The following is a 17877-nucleotide window of genomic DNA, read 5'->3' on the forward strand; positions in this document are numbered from 1 at the left end:
AAGGTCAGGTTGAACACATTGAATTATGGGACATGGTATCTATAGAGCACTCTATAATGAACATTATAGACCACCCATTAAGTCTTAATATTCCAAGCACACACAAAATTCATGTACTTTGCACAGTATATAGTATATACTGAAAAAAAAAATAGTATGAGTAGTAAGGTAGTATGCTACATCGAACATAGTTATTGCGTTTTGAAAAAAAAATTGCCTTTTGAAACAATTCATCAACTTTACAAATTTCTCTCCCTCACATGCACACTCACTCACACACACACACACACACACATTTTGTTTTTGTGTAAAGTGTCTTCATCCCATAGGCGTAATGGTTTTTATTCTGTACAAACTGTATATTCTATGGCCCTACACCAACCCTACCCCTAACCCTAACCCTCACAGGAAACTTTGTGCATTTTTACTTTCTCAAAAAAAAAATAATTCTGTATGATTTATAAGCGTTTTGAAAAATTGGGACATGGGTTACGTCCTCATAAGTCACCCTCTTCTTGTAATACCTGTGTCATACCCATTAATTATACAGAGTTGTGTCCTGAATGTCGCAAAAACAAGCCCACACACACATACATGCATAAACGCACAACTAAAAAACACATATTTAAGCATGCACACATACACGCCCCAAAGAAAATGAAATATACAGAAAATACAGCGTTTTACATATTAAAAAAAGAAATAAAACCAAAAAGCTGAATGTAAAAATCTGAGAATTTGTCTCCCATGTCCATTGTCCAAATGTTTATTGTATCATCACATCTGTTTAAGCTCTAGCTGTATGTATAATGGATATATCAATGGGCAGTGCTGTTTAAATATTTTACACTAGTTGACTATGTTTTGAGTGGAAAACTAACTGCACAGTTTATGCATATTGCATACTATACTGCAAAACAGCATCCATTATGCAACAATAAATGCTTCCAACAGTAGAATGCTACATTGTTGCTACTGTACATTCAGTGACTGGCATCGAAAAATATCTTAATAAAATAATTTTAAAAAGGTAAATCCACATTGTTAAGAAATTTTTGTATTCCAAACAAATAATGAATCAAGAAGGACAGTAGTTCCTTTGCAGACAATGTTTAGATTTGCACTGTGACTGTATTTAAGCTTCAAAATTCATGAAAGTTGTGTTCATTTGTGAAAACTTATCATGATGAAGAAAACCTTTTGTAGGTCACAGAATAAGACACACCTCTTATTCTCTTTGATAATCTTAAATCCAATGGAAAAAATCCAATTTGATTTTTGTCGAGGGAACCAGGGTAATGCTAACTTCCAGTTTGACCTACAAAAAACATGTCACCCCTTCGGCACTATATGGTACTGTAGGTAAATTCCAAAGCATTGCATTGTGGGATACTGCATTCCACACAGCTCACTCTGGTTGTATGTTGAACATTTCTGTAAATGTAGTAGGCCATCCTGGTATTCTATTCATACAGAAAATTCACAGCATACATACTTTGTACTGAAGAGATGCTAAAATTTTGTTGCAAAGATAGCCAGCATCTTGCGTATGGAATGATGGGACCATAAGCACATAAAATACATGAGCGACACTCACACATCAATTATGTTCACACACTCTAAAAAAAACAGGCATGTGGACAATTTATAAAATAAAGAAAAACAAAGAAACAACATGCAATCAAAGAATACCATGCATGTCATTTATATCACCATTTTGACAATTTGGGCTAGTTGTTTTATTTATTTTGTCTTGACAAAATGAGTTATTGTACTGAAAGACAGATCTGCATATCTTTTCAAGGCAATGCAGTACATAAAAACTGTTCAGTTGCATAAACAAACTGATTTTTATTTGGTAACCTTTACCAGAAACCACTTTTGTAACAAGAACCACAATGTGAGATGCTGGCAAGCAAAGAGAGAGGGCGTATCGTTAAATATGTTCGTACGTAAACGTCATCACATTGCCTGGTCACCAGGTAGAGAACTGCTTCACAGCGGGATGATAGCTGCCACGCACAGAGATGCAGACAAGTAGGCAAGCAGAAAACAGGAACTCCAAAAGCCCTTCGTCTGCATAGTAAAAAATCCAACCGCAAAAGTGCTCCATTCAGAACTGCGACAGAACACAGGTGAAAGTGCAGTGCCACTGCTGGCCATGCTGGGAAGGATTCGTGCTCAACGAATGTTGTGAATGATAATTCCCACCCACACACTGGAGTTTACTGTGTGTTAGAAAACACTGTAATCCATTGATCTCAATGTTGATGATGCTTCACATGAACAAAGTAATGGTTTGCAAAAGTGAATATCCTTCTTGCGCTACAATGTACGTTTGTTGACTATTGAGAAGGCAGGTGGGTCCAGTTGCGCTTTTGGAAATCCTGTTTCAGTTGCACTTGATTTCAAACTAATCCCAATCATCCCATATGCTCAAGACACATTTATATAGACAAAATGTCCCATCAGAGCTTTCTGTATTGCAGTGGTTCTCAAAATTTGCCAGACTGCTGTCATAGATACTTTTAGCTAATGGAGCTAAATTAACCAACAGTTTAAGTAGCCAATCACTACAGTTTGAGAACTACTGCTCAAGTGTGTAAATGCACTCAGCAGGATGAAAGTATAGGATAATCAGAGGTCTCAGGTAGGGACTGAGAATATCCTCTTTGGTGCAGAGTACAGCTGCCAACTCCTGGCTCTAAAGGCCCAACGTTTGATCAGGTTGTCACAGCAATGAAAAGTGGGCAGCCCATGGATGCATGGAGTCAAAGCTAGCCATCCAAGGTAGCAGAACGGTTTTACATGAATGTCTGTGTTCACATGTGTGCTGCAGTTGTGCATGTTGCAAAGACGCTTGTTTGGCATTCTCAAGTCTTTATGTGCTTTTGTGGGTGGTTCGTGCAGTTCTCCAGTGGGCATTACTGATGTGTGTAATTACGGACAAGCATGGCTAAGGCCACTCATGGTGATAACGTTTGCCGTTCTTTTTCCGCTCTTTCTGCAAGTGCTCCAGTTCTGCCTCATACATCATCTCCTGCATCAGGTATTTCTCCCTGCGCATGCGATCACACAGGTCTTTGGGCATGTCTGGAATCATGTGGGCTATGAAGGTCTTAATACCAAACACCAGGTGCTATGGAGAACATAACAGACAATCAAACGATGGGAAAATCATAAACATTAAATAATCTTAGATTGAATTGCAGTATTGAAAAGTAGCTAAATTAGCCTTGTGTGAAGGAAGACCAGTGCCATCATGGTGCCATGACAATGAGCACTTCAGGAATCTCAGTAGTCCTACATACTAGGAGATGTAGATGTAGGAGGTAATTTGGGTATTTTTTGCATACTGTTTTAAGAATACTACCTATTTGGACATACTAATATTTTAACTATTTTTCCAACTTGAACATATTCTGGTGGTTCTTGGCCAGAATAAGTCTTTTTGCCAATAGTCAAAAGTCTGGCTCCTGTTATTCGGCCCAGTGCAAGCAGGGCTTGTATAGATGATAGCTGGCAGGCGTGTGAACAATTAGGCTAAACGTCTCTTGTATCAGTGGCTAATGCACTTCTTGAGGCCAGGACAGTTAAGTTCATTACCTACACAATGATCATATAACAGCTGGCCTCCGTTACACTCACCCCACTTAATCTCACTCCCATCCGGGTCATGGCACCACTGTAATCTGCTCTTTCCAGGTTGCTCCATGCATGGTTTGAAGCAGTGATGGAAGCCAGGCACATTAACAGGACTCTAATACCGTGTCTACACCGGATGTGACAGCTGTCGTGTTGTGCCGCACAGCACCACAACAGCTAAAGGATGTCTACACTGTAAGCAGCAATGGGACTTTTTACTGTCTGGGACCTTGGACGCACTGCACCGTGCTGCATACACTTTATCTAGCAGTCATATCCCCCTGCAGGCCAAGACTGGTTGCCCACTGAAGCTAAGCAGGGTTGAGCCTGGTCAGTACCTGGATTGGAGATCTCCTGAGAAAACTAGGTTTCTGCTGGAAGAGGTTTAATGAGACCAGCAGGGGGTGCTCACCCTGTGGCCTGTGTGGGTCCTTAAGGCCCCAGTGTAGTGATGAGGACACTATAATCACAAAAAGCAACCCATCTTTCAGATAAGATGTTAAACCGAGGTCTTGACTCTCTGTTGTGATTAAAATGTATGTCCTTTCGAAAAAGAGTAGGGGTGTATTCCCGGCATCCTGGCCAAATTTGCCCATTGGCCTCTGACCATGATGGCCTCCTAACCATCCCACTACACTGATTGTCTTCATCACTTTGTCTCCTCTCCACCAATAAGCAGTTGTATGGTGGCAATATGGCTGCCATCGCATCATCCAGGTGGATGCTGCACAGTGGTGGTGGTTGAGGAGATTACCCCCTTCTATGTAAAGTGCTTTGCCCAGAAAAACGCTATGTAAATGTAAGGAATTATTATTAGTAGTAGACAGCATGACTGATTATAATTGGCTCCATTGACTTTTGTCACATTATGTTTTCCCACTTGCAACAGGTTTAAAGACTGAAGCCTCTAATGTCAGCACTAGTGCACCTCCTGAGGGTTTATCTGCATTGCCATCTTGTACAAGCTGGCCTCCATTACACTTTTTACAGGGGTGTCTAAACTCTGCCCTAAAGGTTTGGTGTCCTGCATAGTTTAGCTCCAACTTGCCTCAACACACCTGCCTTGAGGTTTCTAACATGACTAGTTAAATCTTGATTAGACTGTTTAGGAGTGTTTAATTAGGGTTGGAGCTAAACTATGGGGGTAAATCAGTAGCTAAACTCGAGAGGTTGAAAATCTGAATGTGATAACTTGTCATATTAATATTCGTATTTGTAAGTTGAAATTTACACTCACAGCTCTGACATTGGGTCCCATGAATTGTAGGCTGAGATTGTTAACAGTTTTTACTCAAATAAGTTTACAAAAATGTGAAGCACTGACCTCAAAGACTATGATAAATGCTAATCTGGCAGCCAAAACATGCCAGAACTGCAGGGTGAACTCATAGGGTTCGGGACTCCATGGAGGCGCTCTGTAATCCCGATATCTGTAGAGGGACAGAAGACAAATTTTACTCAAATATTTACATAGAGAGAAAAAATAACCTTAATGGCATTAAACAATATGAATGTTGCAGTACCTGCAGTATCGAGTATGATAACTCCCATTTTTTAATTCGCCCATATCAAAAACAGACAAGCTGTTGTTCAAGTATCCTCTTAGACATCTGTGTAAAGACACATAAAACGCAAATACACAGAATTAGTAAAACTGAATTTGGGATTTTGAATGCAACCAATTATCTTTTTTAGTCAAGTTACATTAATTTTGATGTCTAAATACACTAAGTACAATTTGTTCAAATTGATTAACTGAATTTATGATTTTCAAAATAATTTCACAGAAATGCCCTGACATGGATGATGGTGAAGCTGAATCTTGGCAACCACCCATCACCACCAGAGCAGCTAACCAAATAAATCTTTTACAATGCACACACCACTAGTGTGTTTGACTTAGTAACTGCTGTTTGTAATTGCTGCTTTCTTACTTCTCGTGCCGGTAACCCTTGTCCACACAGGGCCCATATTTAAAAGCATAGACAAAGCGAGGGATGTAATCTGAAGTGATGGCAATGACAAAGGCATTTGTTATGACAGCCACAACTCCAATGCCCTCCAGGATACCATGCCAGATTCCTAATGATAAAAAAAAAAAAAAAGAAATCTATCAAACCAAAATATACTGACATTTACCTGGACAGGTTATGCATAAATCTATAAAATAATCTGCTACATTAAAGAACATTAAGCATTTAAATATTCTGTATATTCATGCTAACATTCTATATTTACAACAAGCTAAATGTAATTATAACAAATGACTGTTGTTTCTTGTGTTTAGATAGGAATAAATGAACACCAGGCTAATTCCTAGACAGGAATTAGCCTAGACATTCAGTTTCGGCCCAGATCTGGCCCACATTTGGGCTGGTTCTGGGCCGGTTCTGGGCCAAAACTGCTTGCTGTTTGGTTTGAGGGGAAAAAGACCAACCAATGTCAGTGGCTCGGGCAGGCATCGGTCTCCTCCACTGCGTGACAAACTTGTAGGCGTCTAATCGGATCTCAATGATGTTGTTGAGCAGAGCAAGAAGAGGAGCCAGAGGAAACGCCGCCACAAAGATTGTAGTGAAACCAAACTGCAGAACTGTACAGAAAGCATATGAAATTTGCAGGCCATCTACATTACAAGCAAGTTATGATACAAACTTGAATATTTTCTGTATAATCGTGTCATCTTGGGGGGGGGGGGGGGGCAGTCTAACAATTGCTTATTCACGGCAGAAGCTTGTCCAATGGATTGCAAACATGCTGCCTTAGTTAAACATACTTACTGTTACATGTTTTTGTGTTATTGTGGTGTTAACAGAGCAGTTATCAGCAACCTCCAGTTACATTAAATCAGATGTTTTATTTCTAAGATAGCGGTTGTCTAAGTTAAACGATGTAATTTGCTGCTTCTTCACCATGACAGAAAATGACACACTTCACCAGATCTCACAATAAGTGTTATCGAGCAGAACTCACCCATCTCCAGATACTCGTCCACCAGGCCGTGTGCGTTCATGGGCTGCAGGTTCCAGTCTCTATCCCACTGCGGCAGCTGTTCTTTACTCTTATTCTGCTCTCCTGCTCGTTTCATCTTACGCCGGGACCACCAGTTCTGCAGCAGCCTGGAAAAGAAAAAAAAAACAAATTTAAATTTGATATGTTATACAGATTGATGGTTCTGTCTGTATTGAAATAATCAAGCAACAGAGCAGTACATGTGGTTTAATATGTTAGTCAACACTATTATTTTAAAGCACAACAAAAGATTATTAAAAAAAGAAATGATTTAACACTTTTGGACCCACTTTATATTAAGTGTCTTTAACTGCTGCTGCTATGTACTTACATTTGAAAGAATAAGTTGATACAATGCACTTATTGTGTACATACATGCTTTTACATTGTAATCATATTTGAAAATACGATCCTGTAATTACAACTGTAATTAATTTCTGTAGTTACATGTTGACTCTACTACTTAAACCTAACCATGGCACCAAACCTGCCCCTAACCTTACCTGTATCCCACCTCAATAAACAGCAACAAATGTTTTGCATATATATATATATATATATATATATATATATATATATATATATATATATATATATATATATATATATATATATATATATATATATATATACACATACATTTTACTTTTTACAAGTCTTCTGTGTTCCATGAAAAAGACTGGTGAAATAAGTGTAAGTTCATAATAAGTTATTATTTTTTTCTGTGTTTTTCTATGAACGTTGGAAGAGAGAACAGTAATGATAAATTAAACTAATGTCCCTCATCATGTTTCCTGACTGTCTGTTAAGTTCACTCTGTTGTCGAGGATCTTTCTGATGAGGCATACATTTCTCTCTGCACTGCAGTGTTGGCAAAATCAGCCAGACGTGAACGCAGTGGACAGGAACTGAGGACAAACTCTCTCTTTGTGTGTCCAGGGCAGCAAACATATCAAATGGCTAATAATTGAGTGACACAGACCTCTGTGTTCATACACTCAATAACAACATCTGATGGAATAATGTATATATATATAAAACAACATTAACATGTACTACAAAGAAAGATAAAGGATTGACAAAGAGACATGAAAAAATCTGTATGACTGCAGTTTAAGCTCAGGTGTTAAGAAAGAACCAATACAATCAATCAAAATGCAATTTACCCCATCCTGGAGGAAAAAGAGTGTATCAAGACTTGATTGGCCAATTACGAGCAGTTTGACACAATACGTATCTTCCCAAATCTATGTGAAATATGCCAGCTGTATTGTGTATATACACAATATACGATACTTTGTTTTATAGCCTCAGCCTCCAACAGACCGTTCATGAATTATGTAATGCATACTGCACACCAGATTCCAATTTGCAGTTGTGATTTGTTTTAATTTGCTGGTGTCTATTTAATTTGTGGGAGAGAACAGTCATTATTGCGGACATTATACCAGTTCCAGTTTTTTTGAAAGGCTCTTAAAATGAATTATTTTCTCATTGTATGCTTGTCATCTTTGACATCTCAGGATAGCTTGAAAGTCTTGGTTAGCAGCTGAGAATGCCCAGTTATTTTTCACATTAACACTGTTGTAGTTCAGAGATGTCATGTGATACAGTCATGGATACTCGGAGTCCAGCAGTATTTATTTTTTCTCTGTTGTTGTAAGTGGAATGTGATGGTTGGTGATATTTGTCCCGCCCCTCCTCCACTGTGATTGGACGATGGGGTTAACAGTGACACTGATGAGTTCTGTGTTTTACCCAAAGTTGAACATTTTAATTAGCATCTATTAATGAAATAGATGCTCACCACTTTGTCACGCTGCTGCCGTTTTTGCATTAGAAACAGTAGTGTGGCTAAAGAGCTTACACATACTGGCGAATTAACCATTACAGAAACATAAAAACATATTTTGGTAATCACCAACTGTTTTTAGAATCTACAGAATAAGCCACTGTGGATGAGATGTTAGAGAGCTTCAAACTAATGACCCAAAAACAGTGAAAAGATTTTCCCAGTTATGGCAATCATTTAAAGATACTGCAGGAGGGCCAGTCGTCGTGTTTCATGGCCTCCCCAGGTCTGCCTCTCTGATACTCACGGGTAGCCCAGCTCCATGAAGTTATTCCAGATCTGTTTCAACACCATAATCACTCCCATCTGTAGGCACAAGTCGATCAGACAACCACTGGGATGACACTAAGAGAGAGAGAGAGAGAAAAGCATACAAATTTGGTTGCCCTTGTGAAATAGAAGTACACTTTGAAAATGTACAAGATGAACTTACATAAGAGCAAAATTAATATTATATTTTTATTACACCGCGTGTTACTTGCAATTAAATTAAAATGTAGTATGTGGTTTTATATAGTCTAAATGTATGTCAATGCATTTTGTATAATTTTAGTGGGGCTTTTTTATGACACTCTCAAATAAGACTTAAATGCACCTCTATATAATGGTGAAGTTGCAATTTAGTACACATACTAAATACAGGCCCCATCATACAGTCAATGCAATGCAAGCGTTTTTTGTTAGTTTCAGCACGACACAGCTATCATTGTCACATCCTGCATTACATTGTTTAAATAGCAAATGCATTTGTGCCCATTTGTGCGCCCATGGGCGTGCTGCTCTGAAAACGAGGTGTGTTCAGGCTCATTGACACGTTGCTATTTTGAGGCAACTGAAATAGACCGTGCCTTTGACCACCTGAAACCTGGCACGAGCGCAACTGGTCTTTAAAGGGAATGGGAGATTAGACTCTGATTGGTTATGCCCAAAACATACCCATGACTCATTTAAATAATAGGTACATCTACATCCCTTTCCTGTCATTAAACTAGCAAAAGTGGATTCAGACATGCCCTAAGTGCACTTGCGTCATGCACTTTTGACCAAAATATGGGCCATTAACTTTTAAATGTAATATTGAATACTCAGATAAATTTGAAATGAAATGCTTATTTTAAACTGTATTTTTAAGTAAAACTTTTTATTTGAAAGTTGGACTTTTTAAAACTGTTAACTGAAGTCATGAAAGTGTCCTCTCTCTGTAAGTGCAATTAAAATGAAACTGTCTGCAAGTTAAGATTTCCAAGTTTTATAATTCAATACAATTTACCACACTTCTTTTTTCACAAGGGTGGCTTTTTATTACATTACATGATCTAAAACAGTACACTAATGTTATGAGCAACCGCAGTTGCAATGATGAGGCAATTATGTCTGCACAGAATAATGACCATTTTTATTGAAATCTCAAGGCAGTTGCGTAACTGAGGCGGATATTTGATCGTGCCGAAGGGCAATAATAAAAGTGTGAGAGGACTCATTACGGCCTCATATCACCCACCTCCTCCATCCTCCACCGGTTGAACAGCTTATTATAGTCACCCGGCCTGCCAGCAAACCTGCAGAACACACACAACCACAACACACACACACACACACACACACATTAAATTAGCTTTGAAATTCAATTAGCCAGGCTATTCTGGAGAGGCATTTGTGTTAGCGCCGTATATTTCCTGTATGAGTTGATGGCAAACAGATCTTAAGTGGTATAATCTGGGAAATGAAAGAAGCAACAGCAAACCAAGCACTGAATAATTCATCAAGTAGGTCAAAAGTGGCTTACCTTCCTAAGAAGAAAGCTATGTAGAAGGTCGAGCTGTTGAGATTGACGAACTGGAAGAGGAACATCTTGAGGGCAAAGCTGTTTTCCCATTCTGACTCTGTCCGTGGGTGCTCTAGATCACGAGGGAACGTGTTCAAATCATTAGGGAGCAAAGCACTGCATGGTACAGGCGTGAGGAAAGTTGCACTCAATCAATAGTAGACATGACTGAATCAATACTTACCCAGGTTTGTAAGAAGATAGGCCACTTTCTCATAGACCTGATGGGTAAAAGGAAATTGATTCAGAGCTATTTTTTAGACTAGGCTGAAAATATGAAATTAAGAACATTTTTCAAGAGATTTACATCTTATGCCATTCATAATTATTTTAATACATGGTTTATACTAATCAACAGGATGTTAACATATTGGTTATAACACAAAAATTTGGGATCAGTACATTTATTTATTTATTAAGAAATTAATAGCTTTATTCAATAAGTATGCATAATGTAAATGTATAGTGTATAATTTATAATGTGTAATGTAAATAAATGTACAGTGTTATAAATAATTTATATTTTAAAACAAGCTGCGGTTTGGAACTTTGAACTTTTATCAAAGCATCCTAAAAAAGGTATCACAGGTTACATAGAAATATTGATCGGCACAACTGTTTTCAACATTGATAATAATCAGAAATGTTTCTTGGGCAGTAAATCATCATAGTAGAATCATTTCTGAAGACTGGAGTAATGATGCTGAAAATACAGCTGAACATCACAGAAATAATAATTTATTACAATAGAAAACTGTTCAATTGTAATCACATTTTTGAGCAGACTTGGTAAGCATCTTCTTTAAAGAGTAAAAACCCCAAACTTTTGAAAGTTAATTTAACTTACTATATTTCCAATTAAGTTGCAATGTTATTAGAGAAAATAGCATTTAAAATAAAATTGTTACACTGGTGCCACAAAGAAATGCAAATTAAGTAACTTCTAAGAAAGTCACTCTTTTATTGAGTTGAATAAATGACTTGCTGTTTTTAGGATGCAAACAAAACAGTGTAATAAAATATATATTTGCCAGCAACCACCTTACATTTTATGCCTGGGAGCGTCAGTATGCAATAGTATCCAATCATTTTGATGATTTCCTTTTGATGCTCTGGCATTTCAGAATAACATCTGAGATGCTATGAAATAAGAAAAAGGTCAAAATAATAAAATAATAAATAAATAAATGCAAATGTCACTGACTCTTTTTTGCATAGCCATGGATTAACAGCATATAACTATGCTGAAATTTTTTTTTTTATTATTATTACTGACAGTATCATCAAATATTACTAATTGAACCATACCAAGAGAGAGAGAAAATACACACACATATATATATATATATATATATATATATATATATATATATATATATATATATATATATATATATATTATAAAAACATTTTATTAATGACTTTATTTTGCATTAAACTATTTATTTTTTATTGCTTCAAAGTGCATTATGCTTTCATTTAAATTCTTGTGGCAAAGCCCTCCAAAAACGTATTTCTCTTTTTGTGTGAAACCTCAGTGTAAAAAAGTTTCGTGTATCTTTTTGAAAAGTTTGTTTCTTTATTGTGTCTCTCTCTGGTGTGAAGAGGCCTTCGGGACTAGAGGAAAGACACTAACCACATTCAGAGACATGATGATCATGAAGTTGATGCAGACTCCAGTGCCTGAGGTGGCGAACTGCCAGTTCTTCTTCACAAACTCCCACTGAAAGGAAGCGAACTTCTCCATAGCAATGAGCCGGAACACCACCACAGCAAACACGGCTGTCAGGACCAGAGAGATCTGAAGAAAAAGATGACGAGCGATGAAATGGGTGGATTATTTGAGATGGATGGATATATAGTGGAATCTTGCAGAAGTTTCCCTTTACAAACTTAGATATAGTTTTGATACGCTTTGACTTTTAATTCAGGGCCACCAGAGGGAGACAGCTATTTATGGTAGTGCGGCTGTGTGAGCTCATTTTAATCAACAAGAAGTCTAATAAAAATAATAATAATAATAATTTTAATTTAAAAGATTTCGGGCTACAAATAGGGTTCCGAGTTGAAAATAATGGAATACTGGAACTGATGGATGATTTTCATTCAGACGCTTGCATAAAATATGAATCATACCATGTACAAATGCATCTTACAAGCGCCGTTCTGTCAGCTGTGAACAAAAAACTACAATCCTACCTTTCATGGTATGTACACAGATGTGGTGTGCATGATTTGGCTTTTGTGTAATTACAGTATTGTAATGAGTATTGAGTGATATTCGTTATTTCATAACACATTACATTACATATACATTCATATACATATTCTCCATTCCTTCATTTGCAAAATTATTAAAATAATTCGGTAATTCTTAGTTTTGCAGTACCCTTGTTACACGTTACATGCATTAACTAAAGAAATAACAGGCAATAACAAGCAACTAAACAAAAACTAAGCATTACTCTAACATTAATGTTAATTAGTTATTTCTACAATGACTTGTTGAAATAAACCAGTGTTTGTGAAAATGTCAAGAAACAAAAAATACATCTAATTGGAAATGAAACCGGGATTAATTTCCATACAATTCCTGTCCCAGTTTTCATGACGGGGTGGTGATAATTCTGATCTGCTTGTTGTAGCTTCAGGGATTAATTGAATCTTACCATGAAAAAGATTCCCGAAACAGACACCATGAGTCGGCTGAGTTTGTCTGTGAAGGGCTGGAAGGGCTCGGGTTTCCCTGAGATGGGGTTTACTCTCTCCTTCCGGGAGTATTTGGCTTCGAACTGGGGCCGTAGTTCCTCCTTTTAAAAAAATAAAAGCAGCAACATCAAGTTACTCATGAAACAAGTGGTTGAAGATCTTTTTACAGATCTCCTGAATGATTCTCATCACACACAGATGTTCAACATCATCATCATCTGTTTGGGCTGGACATGATGATGTCAATCCAGAGGCTGTTCACATATGCTGAATGAGTTCACATAAGAAACTTCAGTGCCTCAGCATGAGATATATTTATTAATACATTCCACAATATGACGGTTAAATATAGAAGAGATTGTATACAGCAGCAGTTCTCAAACGTTTCAGGCCATTTATTAATTCTGATCAAGTCACACCATCCAAGTATCCCCTAATCACCACCGTACTGTCCCGCACTGTCAAGGTAAGAATGTAGGCTACAAGATAGAAACACAAAAATATAATAGGACTAGTTCACTTAAAAATGTTAATTATGTCATTATTTACTCTGCCTATTGTCTTTCCAAACCCACATATCATCCTTTCTTTCTCAGAGCACAAGAGAAGATATTTTCAAGACTGTTCATGCTCTGCTTTTCCATACAATGATAGCATATAGTGATCTGGCTCTGCTAAGCTCTAAAATAGAAAAAAAGCACAAGAAATGTCACATAAATATAGTTAATGTAAGTAGTGTGCTACAATCCAAGCCTTATGAGAATAATTTGATAGGTTTATGTAAGTAACAGACCAAAAAAGAAAAAAAAAAAAAAGAAAAGAAGAAGCCTTTTACTTGTTCGTTCTTGTAGCTTAATTTACCCATCAAGTAGTTAACCACGATAAGTAGTTAAATAAAGACTGAACTTTCATTTTTGGGTGACTTGATTAGAAATTAGAAATAAAATATTTGGGGGAAGAAATAAAAAATCTATTTAAACAAATTTGTGTGTCATAAATACGTTGTCCCTTATTCAGCAGCAGTTGTTCTGATGCTAGTTTCCATTCCATTTCTACCACAGAATATATATATATATTATATACAGTGGGGATCGAAAGTTTGGGCACCCCTTGCAGAATCTGTGAAAATGTGAGTAATTTTCAAAAAATAAGAGAGATCATACTAAATGCATGTTATATTTTATTTAGTACTGTCCTGAGTAAGATATTGTACATAAAAGATATTAACATTTAGTCCACAAGACAAAATAAATGCTGAAATTATTAAAATAACCCCACTCAAAAGTTTGGGAACCCTTGGTTCTTAATACTGTGTTCTGTTACCTGATGATCCTCGACTGTCTTTCTGTTTTGTGATGGTTGTGCATGAGTCCCTTGTTTGTTCTGAACAGTTAAACTGAGCAGCGTTCTTCAGAAACATCTTTAAGGTCCTGCAGATTCTTCAGTTTTCCAGCATCTTTGCATATTTGAACCCTTTCCAGCAGTGACTGTATGATTTTGAGATACATCTTTTCACACTGAGGACATTTGAGGGACTCAAACACAACTATTAATAAAGATTCAAACATTCACTGATGCTCCAGAAGGAAACAAGATGCATTAAGAGCTGGGGGGTGAAAACTTTTGAACACGATGAAGATGGCCAAATTTGTCTTATTTTGTTGAAATATATATTTTTTCCATTTAGTTCTGCCCTTCCTAAGCAACAGAAGATACTTGTATGTTTCCCGGTACACAAATTAAGTACAATGTACCTTGATCTTCAAATTCCAAAAGTTTTCACCCCCCAGCTCTTAATGCATCTTGTTTCCTTCTGGAGCATCAGTGAATGTTTGAATCTTTTTAAATAGTTGTGTTTGAGTCCCTCAAATGTCCTCACATTTTCACAAAACAGAAAGACAGTCGAGGATCATCAGGTAACAGAACACAGTACTAAGAATCAAGGGTTCCCAAACTTTTGAGTGGGGTTATTTGAATAATTTCAGCATTTATTTTGTCTTGTGGACTAAATGTTAATATCTTTTATGTACAATATCCTACTCAGGACAGTATTAAATAAAATATAACATGCATTTAGTATGATCTCTCTTATTTTTTGAAAATGACTCATATTTTCACAGATTCTGCAAGGGGTGCCCAAACTTTCAATCCCCACTGTATATAAATATATGCAACCAGGAACAAATGACCAATTAAAACTTTAGATACATTTTTTCTAACAACAAATGTTTAGCTGTACTGTGTTAAGGTGTACACTAAGCACTTATAATGATGATGTATTTTTGTAGGGGAACCTGTAAGTTAGCATCACCCTGGTTCCCAACAAAAAACACAAACCTTATTCCAGGCATTAACCAAAATCCAATTCAGTAAAACCACTGACTTCAAGCACAATGGAACTGGTAGTGTTTAAATCCTAACTTGTTTACAGGTTTTGTTCCACAAAAATACACCATGCCTGCATCACTTTGTGTAGCACTTTGTGTGTTTGTGTAGCACTGTTAGGTCATGAACAACAGTTTGAGAACCACTGTTATACAGCAGAAATCTACAGGGCAACGAATGCAAACTCCAGACATACAGCAAGTATGAGCCACATCGGATCGCTTTGATCTCTGGGTTATTTTGAGGTGTTCCCTCAAACGCATTTCACACAAAATATGCACAGAACATTAATTCACCATCACTCTGTACATGCTGATGTTATGCGGTTCACAAGAGCTGTTCACACTGAGATTTCATCACGGGAAGTTGTCAAGTGAATGTGAATGAGTGTACTTTACTACAACTGGATGTCTATAACCAAAATGTTATCGATGTGCTGTGCAACTGGCCTTAGCTAGAAAATATGCTTATAAATGAGATTATGTTTTGACAACAAATAATACAACATATGAATAAAATTAACGATTATTAAATCAACGCACTTATTAGGCTGATTCACCACATGTAGGCATAGAACAATTATTTTTGCTCACAGAAAAAACATTGGCTCATTGGAAATACATGCCTATACCTAGAATTTTTGCAAAACAGCAAAAATGGACAATTACATAGAATTCACAGCAGTTTTCAGCTGAAACGAACACTAGTGGCAGTAAAACACCAACAGCTTTTACCCGGTCAGTGTGAACACACTTGAGTCATATTCACATTAGGAGCAAGACATGCACAATACAACATGATACGGTAGGAGGCACACTCACAGAACACACCATGACACAGGGTTTACACTAAAGGAAATACAACAGACAGCACATAGATTGGCCACACACCAGTTACAGTTGTTCATGAAGTTAATGGTCATTTTAACAGGTTTCAAAAAATGTATGATATTTTTTAATGGAACATAAAGCAACAAACAGGAAGGCAGGCTCACCTCCTCTTCCTCCCAGTCAATCAAATCCCAGTCGTAGGTTAGCTCCGCCCTTCTCCTCTTCCAGAACTCAAGGAATACCGTGGCTGTGACGGCGCAGGAGGAAGTGGTAAGATGTGAACACAATGTGAGCAAGAGCTTTCAGAGACAGTATGGTTCTATTTAAAGTTAGAAGGCTTATTTAAGTAAGGTGAGTAAGGAAGGTCATCTTAGGCTCAAACATACATATGTACAGTACATACAGGAAAACAAGTCCTTCAACTATGCAAACTCAATTTCAGGCATCGTTAAGAATGCAAATGTGTTTATGGGCATTTGCATAATCCTCCTCCTACAGTTTATATATATATATATATATATATATATATATATATATATATATATATATATATATATATATATATATATATATATATATATATATATATATTGTATTTGCCTCTCTGAAAGATGATGTTTGTGCCAAGTTAAATAAATCAATATGAAAAACCTGTTATAATGTAGCTACAACTCTCACATTTGGTTCTTATGAGATTTAAAGCAAGAAAACAGGCCTGGGCCCACTACGTGACTGTGGCAAACTTAAAGGGTGACATAAGTACTAAAATCATTAAAATGATTTAAATTTAGTTACATTAACAAATCTTAATTAAAATGCATAAAATTAAAAGTACATTTCAGCTTAGATACAAAGGCTTTTAAATGTCATATTGGAAATGTGAAGCAAAAAAAATCAAAGCATAAGTAAATATTATACAAGCTGCTTTTGGTCTTATTTTTGCAATGTTGAGAGGAAACCAAAGTCATTTAAAAATAATTAAATTATATTTTTCATCTGGATCAAATATGACCTGAATAGAATACAAGGATTGTAACTCTTGATTGCAAGTTTGAATCTTGTCTATATTCGTTTTCTCCATTTGCAATAGTTTAGCGCTGATGAAAGCATGTGTCGAAAAATGCTGTAAATATAAAGCTTTATCATTTGATTATTTCATTTCTCCATTCCACAAGTGTTGCTTTTTTGCTGTTTATCAAAATACTTTTGTCTTTTCCACACACATTGCTGGTTTCGTTGCACCTAAAGAACACCACAAGACTGGTTCTACAATAATAACAATAATATAGAACACATGATCACATATATGTATTTATCATATTACACCAGCTTTGAATTCGCAACCAAACAGGGTATTGGATTAGAACTATTTCATCTCACTGGTAGATATTCAGATTCAATCTAGCTTGCAGATTGTAATCAGCTATATTATTCAGAAGCATGAATTTTTTTACAGTATCAAAGTAACTGATTTAGGCACTAAAAAAGAATACTAAATAAACTGATTTAGGCACTAAGAATGAATACTAAATAAATTAAAGTAAAAATAAGATAAGTTCTGTTAGGTTTTCATGTTAAATGTAACTATTAAAACAAACAACAACTACAAAAACATCTGGGCT

General features: G+C 36.5%; 1 protein-coding gene across 2 annotated transcripts in view; it reads right to left on the reverse strand.

Moving 5' to 3' along the window:
• Positions 1 to 1724: 1724 nt before the first annotated feature.
• The window catches only part of LOC127947119 (anoctamin-3-like), a 66996-nt gene continuing 50843 nt past the window's right edge, over positions 1725 to 17877 (reverse strand). Inside the window, exons 14-27 of one of the 2 annotated variants that reach the window (XM_052544099.1) lie at positions 16420 to 16502; positions 16247 to 16273; positions 13001 to 13141; positions 11968 to 12132; positions 10516 to 10552; positions 10293 to 10404; positions 10008 to 10065; positions 8754 to 8851; positions 6616 to 6761; positions 6083 to 6235; positions 5580 to 5727; positions 5169 to 5255; positions 4970 to 5075; positions 1725 to 3139 (exon numbers count right to left, since the gene is read on the reverse strand). In XM_052544099.1, the coding sequence (XP_052400059.1) occupies positions 2957 to 3139; positions 4970 to 5075; positions 5169 to 5255; positions 5580 to 5727; positions 6083 to 6235; positions 6616 to 6761; positions 8754 to 8851; positions 10008 to 10065; positions 10293 to 10404; positions 10516 to 10552; positions 11968 to 12132; positions 13001 to 13141; positions 16247 to 16273; positions 16420 to 16502 (1544 nt within the window). In that variant the 3' untranslated portion in view covers positions 1725 to 2956. The remainder of the gene's footprint in view (positions 3140 to 4969; positions 5076 to 5168; positions 5256 to 5579; positions 5728 to 6082; positions 6236 to 6615; positions 6762 to 8753; positions 8852 to 10007; positions 10066 to 10292; positions 10405 to 10515; positions 10553 to 11967; positions 12133 to 13000; positions 13142 to 16246; positions 16274 to 16419; positions 16503 to 17877) is intronic. The other variant, XM_052544100.1, reaches the window with a different exon arrangement.

The sequence above is a fragment of the Carassius gibelio genome, chromosome A25 (assembly GCF_023724105.1).
Source record: "Carassius gibelio isolate Cgi1373 ecotype wild population from Czech Republic chromosome A25, carGib1.2-hapl.c, whole genome shotgun sequence".
Taxonomy (NCBI): Eukaryota; Metazoa; Chordata; class Actinopteri; order Cypriniformes; family Cyprinidae; genus Carassius; species Carassius gibelio.